At 56.4% G+C, this 18,921-nt stretch overlaps 1 protein-coding gene across 1 annotated transcript; it reads left to right on the forward strand.

Moving 5' to 3' along the window:
• Positions 1-3,990: 3,990 nt before the first annotated feature.
• On the forward strand, positions 3,991-18,179 carry ITM2C (integral membrane protein 2C; the record flags this gene model as incomplete). The annotated part of the gene is given in 6 exon segments (NM_001133620.1): positions 3,991-4,181; positions 12,421-12,561; positions 14,617-14,805; positions 15,808-15,918; positions 16,351-16,501; positions 16,959-18,179. Coding segments are annotated over 6 exon segments (804 nt in total). The 3' UTR covers positions 17,051-18,179.
• Positions 18,180-18,921: the final 742 nt, after the last annotated feature.

Below are 18,921 nucleotides of genomic sequence, written 5' to 3' on the forward strand. Positions count from 1 at the left end.
CAGAAAGATCCTCTATGGATTCATTACAACCATAAGTCTTACATAACCAGTGCTTTAAATTGTAATAAACTAGATATCTTTGCAAACAACATTCAACTTCTAAATTTTGAGAAAGAGGCAAATACATGTAAAAGTTCACATTTCTGATTTTATTTTAACTAGAGACGGGGATCTCGCTATGTTGCCCAAGATGATCTTGAACTCCTGGGCTCAAGCAATCCACCCACCTTGGCCTCCCAAAGTGCTAGGATTACAGGCAGGAACCACCGTGCACAGCCTGGGATTTTATTTTCAAAGTGAACTGTTGCAGGATTGATTCCAACAGCCCTTCCCACTGGAGCCAATCACACCAGAGTTGATGAGGGAAGGGAAGAGTTAATGGAGAGGGCTCAGCCAAGAGGCTCAAAATCAATACAAGGAAGATGAGGACTGAAAAGCAGCTTGGAGATTTCAGCCAGGTGGAGGTGGAGGAATAGAAGCCAGATTGAGCTAGGATGAGTGTGGGGAGTGATAAGGAAATGGAGACTGAATTTTCAAGAAGTTTGACTAAGAAGAAAATAAGATAAACAGGCTATCAAGTGGAGGAGGACGTGGGGTCAAAGAAGGGGTTTGTTTTTGTTTTAAGGCTAATACGAGCATGTTTCAGAGCTGATAGGAAGAGCTGGAAGGTTAGGAGGCGGGGGCTGATGGATGTCTCAGGTGTCTGATACGAGGGGAGGGGTGGAATCCTCATCTAGAGAGTGGCTGGAGAGAAAAGACAGGCGCCTCTTCCACGGCGAGTGGCAAGAGGAGCAGTGGGCAGAAGGGCAGCTGTGGATGGGGGCGGATGTGCTGGCAGGCAGCAGGGCATTCTTATGTTGATAGACATAAGCCACCTAAAGCCATGGCTTCCAGATTCTCAGCAGCTGAGCCGCTGAGAGGTGTGCGGCAGTCTGGAGAGGGTAGGATGTGGCCATTGAGAGTGTGGACAGAGTGACAGAGCAGCAGTTCCCAAACCTGAGTGTGCGTCAGAATCACTAAGGGCTTGGTGTGCCCAGAACACACCCTGAGTTTCGGAATAGACATAGAAAGGGTTTGCCTTCCTAACAAGTTCCCAGGTGCTGCTGGGGCTGCTGGCCGAAGTCCTTGCTTGGAGAATGACTGGCTAAAGAAGCCACAGCTGTCCCACCCCGCAGCTCCAAGGGGACCGCTTTACATGGCTGCCACCATGCCCCTCCAAGAGGAGGTAGCATGGTGGTCCCAAGGGGCATGATGGCGTCACTTTCACCAACAGAACTTAGCAGTCCCTGAGCAGAACCTGGAACCAGAGAGGGGGACAGGAGAAGCTCTGCCACTTGGGTAAGATGCAAGAACAGAACAAAGAGGATTCAGGTGCTGGCAAGAATGGCTGTCAGACTGAGCCGAGGGCTCCTGGCCCAGAGTCGCTCTCCTCACTCCCAGTGCGGACTCTCATTTCCCTTTCACTTGTCCACACCCTGTGTCTTTCCAGTTCCCACCCAAATCTCCTGTCTGCATGGAGCCTGGGCTGCACCACAACCCCACTCACCCTGCTGTCCTTCCCTGAGTCCACAAAACTCAGTATGCGACATGGACCTCCCGCAGCCTCCTGGCACCCCTTGGATTATTGACTGGCTACACTGTACTCCATCAAATGTAAGATGCTATCGCTTGTGAAAGACATTACTTAATCACTGCCAATTATAATTGTAAAAGACATCTTGAGAATCAAGATGTTAAAATGTGAAGAAATGTGTTTCTTAGAATCCATGGAATATGGATTCCTGAGCATCTACCAGAGCAGCAGCTCTGAACAGGTGATCTGCAGAGCATGATGCTCCCCAAGACCCATTCAGGGGGGTCTCCAAGGTCAAAACTATTTTTTGCAACAATATAAGACGTTCTTTGCCCTTTTCACTCTCATTCTCTCATTAGCGTGCAGTGGAGTTTTCCAGAGACTACATGTGTGATGACAAAGCTTTGATGCCCAATGGAATATATGTATTCTTGTGTCTTAAAACTTTCTGAGTTTTAGTTTCTAATACGGTAAATGTTGATAGACATAAGCCACCTAAACAAAAGCTCTTGGGGTCCTGAAACCAAAAAATTTAGGAATCACTGCACTAGGTTGTGCGCCCAGCACTTGGCCGGCACTGAGCCCATGGTCAAGGGTAAGGAGAGGCCCGAGGGGGATGTGCACAGTGCTGAAGGTGCACAGGAAAGGGACTTATCCCAGCCAGTCAGGGAAGGCCTTCCAGGGGAAGTGGGGTTCTCGCCTGCCAATCTCAGGCACGTGGATGCTTCACCCAGGTGGCCCTGTCTTGCTGACCAGAGATTTGTGTCAAACCAGCTCTGCGACCCTGGGTTTAGTCATGCTACCTTCTGTCACTATTAACATGAGGCTAATGTGTAGGTCACAGAGGCTGTGATGAAAATTAAACAATTGAATGCATGTGAAAGAATGCCACTCATAGAAGGTTTCACATGACCACATCCTTGGTGTCCGGGTTGTGTCTTGGGCATCTCTGTTTTCTGCCACAGAGCTTAACACAATGCTTGGCACACAGGGATGCTTGGAAAACACTGAGTGAAGGAATGCATGTTGGGGGTGTGGCCTAAGCAAGGCGCGGAGCTTGCCTTCTCCAAACACCAGGGTTCACATCGGATCTGGAGCAGGTGATGAACGGTGGTCTATAACACCTTCCTCTCTGGCTCTGTGCCAAACCAGGTTCCTCCTCGTCTCCTCCAAACCATCTGTCTTCTTCCACCTCCCCATTCCCTCCCCCAGTTCCCCAGGCTGATGGCCTTAGCATCGGTTAGACTTTCTTCTTTCCCCACCTGTCTGTCCTCAAGGCTGCTAGGTTCATCCAAGATCTGAGCCAAGATGTCCGGGTCTGGGACGTGGGCGCTAAGGGCCCAAGGCAGCTGCAAAAGACCTGAAAGGTAAAAAGAGAGATCAGTGGAGGACCCCGGACTGTCCTCAAGAAGCGGGTGGACTCCCCTGCCCTCCACTGGCAGCCCAACAGCAGAACCAAAGCGGACCATTCAGCACAACCTGTTGTGTTTTCCTGGCCCAGTCTGGACCAGGAACAAAGAGGAAAGATTCAGGGCGTTAGTGCCAAGAGCAGCCATCCCAGCAACAGAAGCCCCTGCTTCCCCAGTACCCGTGATACTTGGCAGGAGCAGAGTCTTGAGTGGAACCCGAGCCTCTGACACCCGCCCTGGGGGTCTTCCCACCACTCTCGCCAGGGTCCTCCTGGGTGAGTGAGACAAGGGCAGTTCAGAAGGTCACCCAATAACTGAGGTCGCAGCAACACGAAGGAGCCAGGGAGCCGGGGCGGCCTTCCCTTCTCCACTCCAGGCGGCTCCAGCGTGCACCCCAGGGCCCCCCAAGAAGGTTTTGCAGGAATAAAGAATGAAGGCAAAAGCAAGATGGAGGATGAAGGAGGCGTGGATGGCTTCAGAAGGCAAGACGGAGGCAGCAGTTAGGCTCCTGTCTCAAAGCCTCCTCCCCGCGTCAAGGACAGGTCGGAGGAGGGTGGCGTGGGGACAGGTACAGCGGAGGCTCCAGCGTTTCTAAAGGGGAAGACCTGAAGTGGGGCAGGAGAGACAGGGGAGTTGTCTGGAAGCTGCATGTGCCTGGCAAACACTGGGTTAACGAAGACTTGCGTTGCGGGGATGCTGGCCTTGGAGAGGGAATGCGAAGGGATTATGCTACGGAGAACGGATCCGAGCGTGACGCCTGAATGAATGAGTGAGCGACTGAGTGAGTGAGTGAGTGACTGTGCGAGCGAGCGGCAGAGGGAACTCCGACCCGCTCCAGGTGCGGAGCTGCGCGCCCGGCAGGGGTCACTGCGGGCCCCGCGGGCGGGAAGGGGGCGCAGGCGCGGCGGGCGCCGGGGCCCTCCCGCGGGGACGGAGCGGGGAGGGCTGGGGGTGGGGTTAGAGAGAGGGACGCGAGCGGGATCCAAACTTCCGGTGCCTGCAGAGCTCGGAGCGGCGGAGGCACAGACCGAGGCTGCACAGGCAGAAGCTGCGGGGCGGACGCGCGGACCGGCGCAGCCATGGTGAAGATTAGCTTCCAGCCCGCCGTGGCTGGCATCAAGGGCGACAAGGCTGACAAGGCGTCGGCGTCGGCCCCTGCGCCGGCCTCGGCCACCGAGATCCTGCTGACGCCGGCTAGGGTGAGAGGGTCTGGGGCTCAGGCGGTGGGGCGGGGGACCCAGGCGCGCCCCGTCGGCCCTGGGGACTGCCTGAGGCGCGTCAAGGCCCCAGAGCCCGGGATGGAGCAGAGTTGGGAAGTCTCGAATGGTTGCTTATCCCAGAATGAGTAGGGGGCTTAAGTCCCGTACTAAAGCGGCAGCTAAAAGCCGAAGTCCGAAGAGTGGGAGGCGTCTGGTTCTGGTCTTCAGGTGGAGAAGTGCTCGAGGTCTCTTCCAAAAGTGGGGGCCCCCTCGCCGCCTTATAGGGGGAGGGGGCTAGTCCGAAGAAGTTCGAGGAATGTTGGTGGGGGGTACGCGTCTGGTTCCAATCAAGTGGGAAAGCCGCGAGTCGAGTCCCCAGGTGGGGGATGGGAGGAGGGTTAGACGTAGTTTTTCCAAAGTAGGGCGGTGGGACCTGATTGGCTGGGGAATTGGGGGTGGGGGGGTCTGGTACTAACGAAGAGGGTAGGGCCGTTGATTTCCTCCGAAATTGGGGGCTGCGAGGGACAGAGGATGCGCTGCTGGCTTGCACCGGAATTGACAGACCAGAAAGTGATGAAATGGAAATCAGCCAGAACCGACGGGGCTGCGGCCTCTGGACGTCGGGGGTCCGAGGCCGGGCGCCCCCTTCCCACCCCACGCCCTGCCGTCTGGGCCTCCCTGCTCCTCTCTCTTTTCTCCATTCCCAGCCTCTCGCTGGGCTGTCCCCCGACCCCACGGGGAGGGCTCCCAACTGCCCCAGTGCCCTTGCATCCTGGGTCCCCGGGCTCTGTGAGCGTTCCCCCTCCCCTGTCACCCCCCTCCCCTGTCACCCCCCTCCCCCACCCCGGCTTCCTCCACTTTCCCTCTGGCCGGGGGGAGAGAAGGCATTTCCGCCGTGGAAAACTGTCTGAGCTGCGTGCCTTGTGTCCGGGAAGGGCCCGCAGGGAGCAGAACGTGTGGCGGGCAGGGACAGGGAGAGAGGGAGAGCTGGCCCAGCCAGGTTCTATTGTGCCCGACAAAGGTGTCTACGTGGGCGCCGCCCCCAGCGGTCTTGTGGCGCACCAAGCCAATGTCCTCCTCGCCTCCCCACCCCACATTGAGGCAGGACTGAGAAAGTCTTTGTCCACTGCTTCCCCCCTTCCCGCTGCAGGCTTCTGAAGAGTCTTCCTGAACGCCTAGCCCCCTCCCCAGGTTTTGTGGCTCAGATTCAGTCTTGCCTGGGGCATTAAGGGGCCTGCAGAGGATGACCTGGACCCTGGAGGAGGGGGCGCTGGAGAGGGCCGTCAGAGTTGGGTGTCAGCCTGGGCAGAGACCCTGAGTGAGGAATGCCAGGAGACTGAGAACCCCCTGCCCTTTTATGGTGGTCACTGCAGCAACCAGTGGCTCAGAGCACAAGAGTTCAACAACCACCTAGGCGAGGTTGGGGGTTGCTGTGCACCCCATCAGAGCAGCTCCCCCCTTCATCTGAAGCTTAGGTGGAGGGGGCGCTCCATATTTGAAGATGGTTCTGCAGCTTTAAAAGTTTGCAAGGGGTTCTTCAACACTCCTTTTCTTTGGAAGGGAAGCTACCCTCCGCTCAGCCCGGGGAGGGGCGGGGATGGGGGCAGGAGTCCTGCCCATCTCTTTTCCTGGCCACCTCTTCCTGGAGATATTTGAGGAGGGAGGACCAGGTCAGACAGTGGGAGGGTGTTATTCCAACTCCATCAGAAGGTCCCCCAGATTTTGCAGGAGCGGCACATTCTCCAGCCGCAGCCTGCTGATGGCATGGGGTTGGGCAGTCTGACAGAGACCTGCATCTCGGGGCATAACTGACATCCTAGCTTCTGGCTTCTCATGAGGCTCTGAGATTGAGAATCCTTTCTTCCCCTCACCCAGCATGAAATGGAAATACCAACATCTTCCTGCGTGCTGTTTGTAACGGCCTTGAGCCTGCTGAGTACCTCCTCCCTCAAACTTTGTTAGTTGGGCAGGGTCCCCTCCCTCTCTAATTGGCAAGGGGGAGCTTAGGAGTATGCGATCTGGGGAAAGAATTAGAATCCTGGCATCTTTAGGACAGAACTCCATGTTAGTAAACTTTCACAGCTTCCCGAGGCCCTGGCGTGGTGCAGAGGGACTTTAGGTGTTGCAAGTTGGCTCTGCCCATCACCTGCTAGATTTGGAGCCTTGGAAACAGTTCACTTCTGCGGGCCTCCTGTTGCCCCACTTGGCCAACCCGCACATTTCCTCCTCACCTAGTTTCTGGCAAGGAGCCAGGCCTCCTCTCCTGCCCCCAGCAGTGAGCAGGCAGGAGGCCCATTTCTCAGCTGTAGCTCAGTGAGCCGAGAGATGGCAGCCAGGAGGCTGCTTTCTCAGGGCAGGGCGTGTAGATTTTGTCCCGTACTGTTGGGGATGCCCAGGAAAGCTTATTAAAACATTTCTTCTGGCTGGCAGTGACCCCAGAACCCTCCTTGGTGTCTGAACTGGACTCCAAAACAAGATTTATTTTATTATTATTATTATTTATTATTATTATTATTTTTGAGACAGAGTCTCACTGTCACCCAGGCTAGAGTTCAGTGGCACGATCTTGGCTCACTGCAACCTTCACTTCCAGGTTCAAGTGATTCTCCTGCCTCAGCCTCCCAAGTAGCTGGGATTACAGGCACCTGCCACCATGCCCGGCTAATTTTTGTATTTTTAGTAGACAGGGTTTCACCATGTTGGCCAGACTGGTCTCAAATTCCTGACCTCAGGTGATCTTCCCACCTCAGCCTCCCAAATTGTTGGGATTACAGGCATCAGCCACCACGCCCGGCCCAAAACAAGATTTAAAAAGTGATCCGTGGGAGGAGCACTCGGTGAACAGATGATTGTGCATTGGGGCAGTTCTTGACCTGTGTCCAGACCCAGAGTGAGGGTGGGGTGGGGGCAGGGTGAGGCAGCAGGAGCATCCTCTCGGTGGGCACTGCCCCTGCTTCTGAGCAAAAACTGCGACACAAGGAGGATTTTGTCTGTGGACCTGAGACTGGAAGGAAGTGCCTCAGTGGGCCAGGGAGGGATGGGGGTGGGGGCCAGCTGGGCTTCCAGCTGCCCAGCCTCCCCACGTGGTGTTTTGACTCTGAGATAATGAGGAGCTGGGACACTGCCAGCTTGGGAAGTGGGCTGGACCGGAAGCACCCCCTGGGACCCCTCACAGCGCCAACTGGATCCCTCTTCCCCTTTGGGGGCCCACTGGCTGGCCGTGCCCCTCTTAGCCCACCCCTTCTCCCCACACCCTGCCTGTGCCTGCGTTCACACACACACACACACACACACACACTTATGCACACACACGCACGCACAGATGTGGGCATGTAGAGGCTCACCAGCTGGGGGCTGCAAGGGGAGAAAAACAAGTTAAATACAATCATCTTCTTACCTCTGTAATTTTCTCCTTGGCATTTGCCTTTGATTAATGGTCCTGTGTCACCCCCTCCCCAGCCTGCATACCTGGGGATCAGATTTCACTTTCCTTGTGTGTCCTGGCCTCAGGCCCTTGGCAAGAGGAGCTGGGTCTCCTGGAGCAGTTGGGGGAAGGTCCCCTGCCAGCCAGGAGGGCAAATCTGGCCAGCTTAACCCTACCCCAGTGTCCTGATGCCCACTGGCCAAGAGGGCCTGGCCCAAAAGGACTTTGTGAAGCAGCAGCCCTGCTCCATCCAGGTCCTTCCCTGTGGCAGCGTGGGGACTTTCACGGCTGTCGTCCATTCCTGGGATTTGGCGCCCCGGCAGGCCCCACGGTGGCTTCTCTGCTTTCCTGCCGCTTCTCTCTCCATTCCCTCATTTCTGCTCCCTTCTCTCAGCAGTCCTTGCATATTTCAAGACCGTCAGCAGATTGCCAGTGAGGATGAGTTTCTCTTACTGCAGAGAAAAAATGTTTATGGTGAAATCACAGAGGCACAAACTGGCCAGCCCCTCTGTCCCTCGCCCCACTCTCCAAGTTCCCTCTCCCCATGAGGGCTCTTCCAGCAGTGAGCTTTTGTTGTCTGGAGATGCCTTGACTATCAGGGATGGAAGAGAAGAGAGAATTCACCTTGCCCAGCCAAGCCGAGAGTGCATCTGCACAGATGCTGCCCGTGGGGCCTGAAGTCTGGAAGGGAGGACAAGAGAGTGATGGGGACCCCGACCCTGTTGGCAGATGGCATCTGTGCCTCTGGACCACTGGGTTCTGTGTGCTCAGGTGGACAGTGTTTGCCCACTCTCCTCTCCCCCAGCTAGGCTCTGTCTTGAACACATACAAGACACACACACTCGATGGGTGCCCTGTCCTCTGTGGTCTGGAGCCTGGGAAAGAAAGCTGCTGAGGACCAGGAGAGATGTGGGGGAGGTGAGATGAGACTGCCTCCCCAACCCCAATCTTCCCTGTTCTCAGCCTGGGCCTCAGGAGTGCGTTTCTGGCTGCCGAACCCCACCAGGCAGGCTGCAATCTGCAATCATCGTTAAATCCGCTTGCAGTTAATTTGGACATTGTTACTGGGGGATGGGACCAGGGAGCGCTCCCCTCCAGCTGTGGGGGTCTGCCGAGTTAATGCTACAGTTGGCTGGTTTCCCCCTGACCATTTTGGCCCTGGCTTTGGTAAATCATTTAATGAGTGCCCCTGTGGGTCTCAGTTTAAGCCAGCAGGGAGAGGCCCAGGCCTCTCTCAGGTCCCTGGACTTCTGGCTCATGCGCCCTTCGCTCAGAGAGCTCTGTTGCCTTGGAAACAAGATGCAATATTTTTCTACTTTCTAAATGGGAGCCCCCCTCCCCAGATGCCTCGCTGTCAGTAACTGCTTCCTATGGGTAGCAACATTTTTCTGGGTCTCCAGCATGATAGGTGGTGCAGCTGGGGTCTCAGGAAGGCGGGCCATTTGGCCATCTTTCTAGTGAGCTGGGCACCAGGGATCCCAAGGGGCCAGGGCTCTGAGTTGAGCCCAGGCTCCCTGATGCCCCACTGTCCCCAGACAGGTGTAAACACCCCGAGATCACAGGCTGCTTTGAGGGCCAGAGGGACAGTGAGGGTTCCAGGGCTTTGGGGTTTGAGCCTCAGTGTTGATTGGGCACAGTAGGCAGAGGCAGCGCTGGGGTGGGATTTAGGGGTTCTCCCTCTGTGTGGGGCTTTATGGAGGAAATGCCTTCGCCTCCAAGCGGGGACATCTGTGCTTTCTGGTCTACTCCCTGGTAGCCTGTAATGCTGCCTTCTGCACTTCTGCTCATGATGGTGCCTCTGAGGGTTTGGCTCTGCAGGCTGCAGGGGAGCTGGGAGGGTGGCAGCGTGGCTGAGCCCGGGGGTGTGCTGGGGAGCATCAGCAGGACCATGAGAGAGAAGTGCCCACCCGCAGTCTAGGTAAGGTGGGGGATCCCCAGCCTTCACAGTGAGGGGTCTTGGCAGGAGCCCCTGCCCTTCTCAGCCACACCTGCCACTGCTGCTCTTCAGCTGGGGCCATGGAAGCCTCACCTTCTCCCTGCTCTGTCTTCTCTAACCTCCCTCTGTGGGGCCTCCAAGCCCAGCCCCTCCCCCAGGACAGGGAGACACAGCTCGTGTTCTGCAGACCAGCATTAAGGCGAAAAGGCGGAAAGGCGAAAAGGCGGAAAGGCGGAAAGGCGAGGCTGCCCTTTGCCATAAAGGTAGCAGGCCTCACCTTGTCGGTGAATTTGATTTGTGGAGCAGGCCCTCGGGCTCTCCCATGTAGCGCTTTGACTTTTTTTTTTTTTTTTTTTTCCTTTTCTGTCTTTCTGGTTGTTAGCAATCTCACAAGCTAGCTTCTCTGGTTTTCCAGAATGCAGAAGCAAAAGTCTGGCCACAGTGCAGCCTCAACAGCTGTCCACAGAGGCAGCCCTAAAAAGGAAAGGCTCGGCTGATAAAGATCTGCTATTTTTATCTAGCACTTGATCTTTACAAAGGGCTTTTAGGTTCTTTGTCTCGTTTAATCCCAGCAAAACCCCTGTCAGGCAGAGTCTGTTCACATTTTGCACCGGCGACCCGAGAAGGGGGAGGTTGCAGGGCCCCGCTGGGCCTGTAGCCCCACTTGACCCCTAAATACAATCTGAGCCCTGGTGTTTGTTGTGTCCTGAGGGCAGATTTCCCAGCTGCTGTAGGCAGCCTGGCCTGTGTCAGGGTCAGCCACCTTTCCTTAAGACCTGCTCAGGAGCGCCAGAAGGGCAGGAGGGCATCCCTGGCGCCTGGTTTGCAAGAGCTCCTGGGTGGTTCGATCCCTGGGAGATGCCAGCAGAATGTGTCACCCCCATCTCTTGCTGCTCCCGGGAGTCCATTGGAAAATCAAAGCCATTTAGTCCCGACCCCCTGTGGCCAGCAGCTGTCCCTGAGGGCCCTGTGCACTGTGGCCATGCCCGTCACTTGCTGGTGACCTTGGTTAGTGCCCCTGGCTGCTGAGGAGATGACAGTGGGTAGGTGGTCCATATGATCACGGGACCCCTAAAGCAGGGCAAGGTGGGGAGAGGCCCCAGGCCTCCTCATGGGCCAGGCAGTAAGGGCAGTGGTTTGACCTCCCACACCTGCCAAGCAGGCTCCCTTGCGGGCAGACTTGAGTGTCAGGGTGCAGGACAGGCAGGGGCACCCCATGGTGAGGATGCTGGGGGCCTGCTGACCTGCTCACGCATGTCCCCAGTGAAGGGGGGTCCTCCAGATGTTTTCTGTCATTTTCCTAAGCAGGGCGGGTCAGACCCTCAGCTCCCCAGGGCCCAGGCCCCACACTCCCCTGTGCTCTAAAAGGGTGGGAGGTGAAACCTGAGGAGCACAGCAGGCGCCCCCAGGGCAGGACCCCTGTGCTGTGCTGAGAGATAGGGCCTGTCCTGAGTCACTTAGGCCTGAATCACCCCCTCCGGGGGAAGGGAGAAAGGAAATGTGTTCCCATCCCAGAACGCCTGGCCGGAAAGGGCCTGAGAGATCACTTGGTCTGACCTGCTCATTTTACAGATGGGGAAGCCGAGGCCCAGAAAGTGCTAAGCAGGCAGGTAGTGGCAGAGCCAGAATGAGAAGCTTCAGGCTCTGGGGCTGGATCCCCTCCCCTCCCCAATACTGCGGCAGTCCCCAGGGACTGACCTCTAACCTCACTCTTGGCCGTATGTGGACACCGAGGAGGAAGGATTAAATGGTGAACATTGGAGGCAGAGACTGGCCCTGGGGCTTTTGCAATATCTCCAAGGGTGAGCAAAGGCCTGGGGGAAAGGCATGGGAGGTAGGGAGGAGAAGAGACAGGAAATTGACCAAGCTCACCTGGCTGGCTCTCGGTCAGTGCTCTGGGTAAAGCAGTTTTGTTGAATTTTATACTCACACACCTACGTCCACCACCCCACACATGTGTGGCCTGGAGATGGGTTAGGTTGGCTTCTTGGTAGCCCTGCAGCTATGATCTTGAGCCCAATTCTGGCTCCCAGAGCAAATTTTTCCAGGATCCTTCTAGCCTGGCCTTCCGGACAGCCATATTTCTCTCCTGGCAGGAGCTCCCTGGTGTATGGAAGCTTCCGGGCTTCATCCTATAGCTGTTACGCCACTTCTAACAGCCTGCTTGACTGCTGGTCGGTGCCTGTGGGGGGTCAGTGTGGATCACAGGCCTAGAGCTCCCTGGCTGGGGACAAGCACCCATGCCCAGACCCCATGGGGCTCCTGGAGCCCCTGCCCCCATCAGTCACAGCCTCCTTGGTGGAGTTGAGCAGCCTTTACGCAGCCTGCCCACCTCATTTAGTCTACCCTCTGCACCTTGGTTTTAGAGTGAATCTTGTCACTCCCCAGCTCAAAAGCCTTCCCAGGCTCCCCATCACCCAGAGCAGCGGCTCCCAGCCTGCCTGGTGTGTCTCGATTCCTATAGAGATTTCTAAGTCCCTAAAGTCACTGAGGCCAGGTCAGCGCATCCCCTATCTTCTGTTTGAAAGAATATACCATGGTCACAACTGGTATAAGCAAGAGGCCTAAGAGCTCAGATAACTCAAAACGCACCTGCTGAACCCACTGCATCCCTTTCGGTAGCTTCCAGGTGTGTCTTGGTTTCTCTTTCAAGGTGTGTCTCAGTTTCTCTTTCGAGGTTTGTCTCGGTTTCTCTTTAGCCAGGACGAGTCCGGGCAACCCTCGTGGGCCTTCCCTTCCCTTCTAGGTGTCATCTCCTTCCCTCCCTTTCCCCCAAGACTCCCTCTGGGCCCAGCCAGTGGGTGAAGTCTGACTTAGGGAAGGGGGGATTTCCAGGGGAGGGGCCCTGGCCCCCACTGACCCAGCATTGCCATCCGCAGGAGGAGCAGCTCCCACAACATCGATCCAAGAGGGGGAGCTCAGTGGGCGGTGTGTGCTACCTGTCGATGGGCATGGTCGTGCTGCTCATGGGCCTGGTGTTTGCCTCCGTCTACATCTACAGATACTTCTTCCTTGCGCAGGTGAGGGGCCGGGCCAGGTGGGGGCAAGGCCTCGAGAAAGGATCACGTCTAGAGAGGCATGGAGGGAAGTGTCTGCAAGGGGGCAGCAGGAAGCCCCGGACGTGCCCTCAGGTGGGAGCGAGTGCCCGGCCAGCCCACAAGACTGGGGTGCCCCCTCCTCCTTGGGGCCTCCTTGGATACAGGCCAGTCCCCCCTTTAGCCCCTTGTCCTGGGGAGCCAAGCATGAATCCAGGTGACAGCACTGGGCCTGCCCCACAGGGTCACCCTGGGGAATTCTCACCAGAAACTCAGATCTGGCAGAAACTGGAACTGCAATACCCCTCCACAGCTCAGACCCTGCACCTGCAAGTCACGCTTTAAGGCTGACCTAACTGTGCTTGTGCATGGACATTTGGGTTACCAAACAAGAGAGGGAGACGGGTGGGTACAGACAGTCTCCACCACCTCCTTCCAGAAGCAGGAGGGTGTCCTTGCTGCCACCTATCACCCCCCTCCCCAGGGGACCTGGGCACAAAGCTGGGCCAACCCAGACCTGGGAGGGAGGGAGTGTTGCTGTGTGGTTGGAAATGAAGGCAGGTAAATTAAAAGGATAAACCTACGTACAACTCACAGAGAACTTCAGGGTGACAAAAAGGTGGGACTTGCCAGTCATTTATGACCTAAGTGACCTCCCACTCCTAACCATTTAACTTTGTTGTCCCCCAGTTTTTCCACGATGGAAATTGCTGAAGAGTTTGCATTCATGGGGCTTTCCCCTTGAAAGCTCAGCTCACACACACCCGTCAACTTTCCTTTTTGTGCAGCATCCCCCTGCCCCGCCCCACTCCCTCCACAGCCTGCGTCCACCTTGTTCCAGGGTCCTGTGTGGGACCTTCCCCCAGGCCTCTTCCTGTTGTGGCCCTACCCTAGGACCTGGGCCAGCATTTCCTGGTCTCCTCTGTTCCACCCTCGACTCACACCCTTCTCCCCACACCCCAATTCGTTGTGTGGACACCTCCCAGCAGCCCCTGGGTCTGTGCCCTGGGACAGTATTCGGGGTGTCCAGCCACTGTGGGATGCAGCCCCGGAGCCTCGCCTTCCCTGGGCTCTCATCCCTGCACAGCCCACAGGAGCCCCCCATGCTGCGATGACGCATCCTCCCTGGAGAACTTGCACTGAATCAAACAGATGGTGGAATCCTGCCGATCCCAGGCCAGGGAGACCCGAGCATGTATCTACAGGCCCCTCCAGGAGCCCCTCCAAAAGTAAGAGTGGGCAGACTGGCCCGCCCGGCCATTCAGTTGATGGGATCGCGCCAGGCTGCCTGGCCTCCCTTACTGATGGAGTGACTGGACTGGCCCACCAGCCACAATGTCTGTCAAGGTTTCTCCAAGACAGGGGTCAGGGATGTCCAGGAAGGGTGATGGCACTTGTCCGAGGCTGGATGTGGAGGTAACCGTGGTAGGGGCATGAGACTCTTAACAGTGTTGCCTCCAGCTCCACCTCCCCACCCGCCGTGTTAGGCCCCTCCAGGTCTGCAGGCCAGGACAGCAGGTGACAGTAAAGGCAGGCATGCACAGACCTAGGTGCCCAATTCTTAGGTTCGTCCTTGAGGACCCCCTGCCAACCCCAGGCTCTTTCTCTGGTATCTGCACCTCTGTGGAGGGCACAGATGTGGCCAGGTCCTAGTCCTGCTGGGCCACCCCTTTTCCCAGTCACAGACTCAAGGACTTGGAGGCCAGAAGGGACCTTAGGGATCATCATGCTTTACTGAGGGGGAAACTGAGGCCCAGAGAGGTCTGCCACCTAGGACCTGGCAGACCCAGCTCATCCTCCCTTCCATTTGTGAAGCTGGGCAGTGCCTTGCCCAAGACTCAGCTCATCTCCTCACTGGCAGCCCCAGACCCTGACCTGATGCCCCAACATCTCAGTTTCTCCATCTGCGAAATGGGTCTCACAGTCCCCGCTCTTCTTGCTTCCGCAGGCTTTTGGGGCATGTAGCGGACGTGTAGGCCTCATGGAGTGCGTGTATGACCAGCCTCTCTGACTGTCTGTCTGTCTCTCCGCCTTGCTCAGCTGGCCCGAGATAACTTCTTCCGCTGTGGTGTGCTGTATGAGGACTCCCTGTCCTCCCAGGTCCGGACTCAGATGGAGCTGGAAGAGGATGTGAAAATCTACCTCGACGAGAACTACGAGCGCATCAACGTGCCGGTGCCCCAGTTTGGCGGCGGTGACCCTGCAGACATCATCCATGACTTCCAGCGGGTGAGGCTGGCCAGGGCCTGGGGGTGGGAGGGTGTCCCGGGGACCCAGGGCAAGGGGAGCAGGGGTGAAAGGAGACTCCTCGGAGTACAGCAGGTGTCTACGGTTAGGCTTACCAGGGTCTTCAAGACGCTGCTTTTCTCCTGTTAGCAACAATGGTTCTTGCTGAGTATGAACTAGCCGAGGCTGATTTGCTCCTCAGCCTCCTGCCAGCTGCACGCTGGCTGTCATGGCAGGGCCAGTGCATTGTGTGTACAGCTCAGTGGGTCTCTGCAGAGTGTGTCTCATGCATATTCATGTAACCCCCATGGGTCCTGAGACAGGGCATCTCTCGCTGGGGTCCAGGCTGTCCCAGGAATAGCTGGCCCTCACAGGTTTCATAAATGCACAGCTGGGATGTTACCATGTTCCCCAAACCTCAGCTCTGTAAACATGAGAAGAAGCTTTATAACAACAGAGGCGTTTAGCAAACAGCTGCTATTTTCCTCTATCATGTGGCACCTTCCACAACAGGCTAAGAGAAGAGCAGGAAAAGGGAGTGCCCACCCAGGTATTGAGTCTGGAGTGGACTCTGCTCCTGAAGGCCCAGGGCCCCAGGAAGGCATGGTGGGAGTCCTGTCCATGCTGGCCAAGCTTCTTTTTTTTTGGAGACAGAGTCTCGCTCTGTCACCCAGGCTGGAGTGCAGTGGTGTGATCTCGGCTCACTGCAAGCTCCGCCTCCTGGGTTCACACCATTCTCCTGCCTCAGCCTCCCAAGTAGCTGGGAATACAGGCGCCTGCCACCACGCCTGGCTAATTTTTTGTATTTTTAGTAGAGACGGGGTTTCACCATGTTAGCCAGGATGGTCTCGATCTCCTGACCTCGTGATCCGCCCGCCTCGGCCTCCCAAAGTGCTGGGATTACAGGCGTGAGCCACCGCCCCCGGCTGGCCAAAGCTTCTTGTAGCCCTGCCTGGGTCAGCTGTCACCTCCTGCAGAGACTGACCCAACCCCTTCTCCTGCCAGGGTCTGACTGCGTACCATGACATCTCCCTGGACAAGTGCTATGTCATCGAACTCAACACCACCATTGTGCTGCCCCCTCGCAACTTCTGGGAGCTCCTCATGAACGTGAAGGTGCGCTGGGGGTTGGGGGGGTGTCTGCAGTGTCCTGTCCCTCCTTTGCCCCCTGTCTCATGGAGGCTAGGTCTGAGGTACAGGAAATTCCTGTGTCAGGGGTTGGGGGAACGAGAGACATTGCTGGCACCTGGGCCTTGTACCCAGATTGGTCTCGCCTCTGCTATCCCCCTGCTTCCACATCTCCAGAGTCAATGCCCCGAGACTGGCTTCCTTAGTGTCCAAGGTTGTACCCTGGGTACGGACTCGTGCACACACCATAGCTCCTGGCAGCACAGGCGCAGGCACCAGGCACAGGCAGGAAGTGCCTGGGGACATCAGAAGGGCCAGCCCAGGAGCCTCTGGAGGAGGGAGGTGGGCTGGCATTTCGGGCGAGGGGTTGGAGGAAAGCCTGAGGGGCTGACTCACTGCAGCGGCCACCTCGTTTTGCAGAGGGGGACCTACCTCCCACAGACGTACATCATCCAGGAGGAGATGGTGGTCACGGAGCACGTCAGTGACAAGGAGGCCCTGGGGTCCTTCATCTACCATCTGTGCAACGGGAAAGACACCTACCGGCTCCGGCGCCGGGCAACGCGGAGGCGTGAGTGGCTGGCTTCACCCATAGTAGCCCCTGTCCCGTGCCCCAGACCACAGTTATCTTCACACCTAGCCCAACTGTCAGAGAGCTCAGATAGCAGCAGCAATAACAGCTAGCATTAGCAGAGCACTTCCGTGTGCCGGGCAATGCTGTGTGCTCTTTATGACCTCTTAAGAGTGTAAGTCATTCTCATCCTCATTATTCTTTTTGCTGCCCATTTTAAAGATGAGGAAACAGGTGCAGAGAGGTTAACACCCTGGAGGTCACACAGCAGGGAGGTGGCAGACGTGGGCAGGCTGACTCCAGCTTTCGAGCTCTCCCCATTTCTCACTGTGCTCTTTGGGTGAATCTGGGTGAATGGTGTCACTTGCTGGCCCTCCTGTGGCTCAGGCTGAGGCTGGTGGTCTTTGTGCCTCAGCCAGGATGCAGGGCTCACTGGGGTTTTTCTGTTTCCTCCCAGGGATCAACAAGCGTGGGGCCAAGAACTGCAACGCCATCCGCCACTTCGAGAACACCTTCGTGGTGGAGACGCTTATCTGCGGGGTGGTGTGAGGCCCTCCTCCCCCAGAGCCCCCTGCCGTCTTCCTCTTTTCTTCTTTCCGGCTGCTCTCTGGCCCTCCTCCTTCCCCCTGCTTAGCTTGTACTTTGGACGTGTTTCTATAGAGGTGACATGTCACTCCGTTCCTCTCCAACCCTGCCCGCCTCCCTGTACCAGAGCTGTGATCTCTCGGTGGGGGGCCCATCTCTGCTGCCCTGGGTGTGGCAGAGGGAGAGGGGATGCTGCAAAATGTTTTCTGTGTCCCACTGTCTTGAAGCTGGGCCTGCCAAAGCCTGGGCCCACAGCTGCACTGGCAGCTCAAGTGGGAGCTGGGCATGTGAGGCCCTGGGCAAGGGGATGGCGCTGGGGGGATGCGGCATGGGCTTCAGAAGTATCTGCACAATTAGAAAAGTCCTCAGAAGCTTTTTCTTGGAGGGTACACTTTCTTCACTGTCCCTATTCCTAGACCTGGGACTTGAGCTGAGGATGGGCGATGTGCCCAGGGAGGGACCCACCAGAGCACAAGGGAAGGTGGCTACCTGGGGGTGTCCCGGGGACTCCTGTCAGTGCCTTCAGCCCACCAGCAGGAGCTTGGAGTTTGGGGAGTGGGGATGAGTCCATCAAGCACAGTTGTTCTCTGAGTGGAACCAAAGAAACGAGGAGCTAGGACCCCCAGTCCTGCCCCCCAGGAGCACAAGCAGGGTCCCCTCAGTCAAGGCAGTGGGATGGGCCGCTGAGGAACGGGGCAGGCAAGGTGACTGCTCAGTCACGTCCACGGGCAACGAGCCGTGGGTTCTGCTGAGTAGGTGGAGCTCATTGCTTTCTCCAAGCTTGGAACTGTTTTGAAAGATAACACAGAGGGAAAGGGAGAGCCACCTGGTACTTGTCCACCCTGCCTCCTCTGTTCTGAAATTCCATCCCCCTCAGCTTAGGGGAATGCACCTTTTTCCCTTTCCTTCTCACTTTTGCATGTTGTTACTGATCATTCGATATGCTAACCGTTCTCAGCCCTGAGCCTTGGAGAGGAGGGCTGTAACGCCTTCAGTGAGTCTCTGGGGATGAAACTCTTACATGCTTTGTATATTTTCTCAATTAGATCTCTTTTCAGAAGTGTCTATAGAACAATAAAAATCTTTTACTTCTGACCTTGACTTGAGTGTGGCTGGAGGGGAGATGGGTGTAGGAGGTGTGCTCCGGGCGAGTCGAGGAGCTGGACCTCGGGAGCAGCAGGCAGGGAGAAGCCTGCAGACCTTGACATCTGGCCCCTAAAGAGCTGGACATCCTGGATTCAGCCAAGGAGTGTAGGATATCCCCTTCGTAGCACCCTGGATCTGAGCCAGGTAGAGTTCACACTTTCCGGGTGAGGAAGGGAACAGGGCTGGGAGAGCTTACCGATTTGCCCAAGGTCATGCTGCTTTAAGTGCCTGTAAACCACCCTGTAATGTTCTACCTGGCAGATGACATCATTATTGCATGTCCTTAAGCACAAGGGCGGTGTCCTATTCTCCACCACGTCTGGACAATTTGTAACCATTCCTGGAGGATCTGAAGTGAGGTTTGGTGTGATAATCACAGGGTCACATTCTCCAGAGAATTCTGGAAGCGGCAGGAGAGCTGGCCAGAGCCATGTCTAGGTGGACCCCAGAGGTGGGACCTATACCCTGCCCTGGGGACCAGGATGGGTGCCCACCCGCTTGGTGCTGTTAAGCCTCAGTACCCAGTGAGGGCCATAAAATACTCAAATTAGTGCAGACACACCTTGTTCCCAGATCCAAAGGCAATCATGCAAAGACATCAGTGTTTTTTTTTTTTACATTTGCTGATTGAAATGCAATGCAATCACAATTAAAATGCCAACTGACTTTATTTTTTAACTTGACACAAT

This window comes from Pongo abelii, chromosome 11 (assembly GCF_028885655.2).
Source record: "Pongo abelii isolate AG06213 chromosome 11, NHGRI_mPonAbe1-v2.0_pri, whole genome shotgun sequence".
In the NCBI taxonomy this organism is placed as follows: domain Eukaryota; kingdom Metazoa; phylum Chordata; class Mammalia; order Primates; family Hominidae; genus Pongo; species Pongo abelii.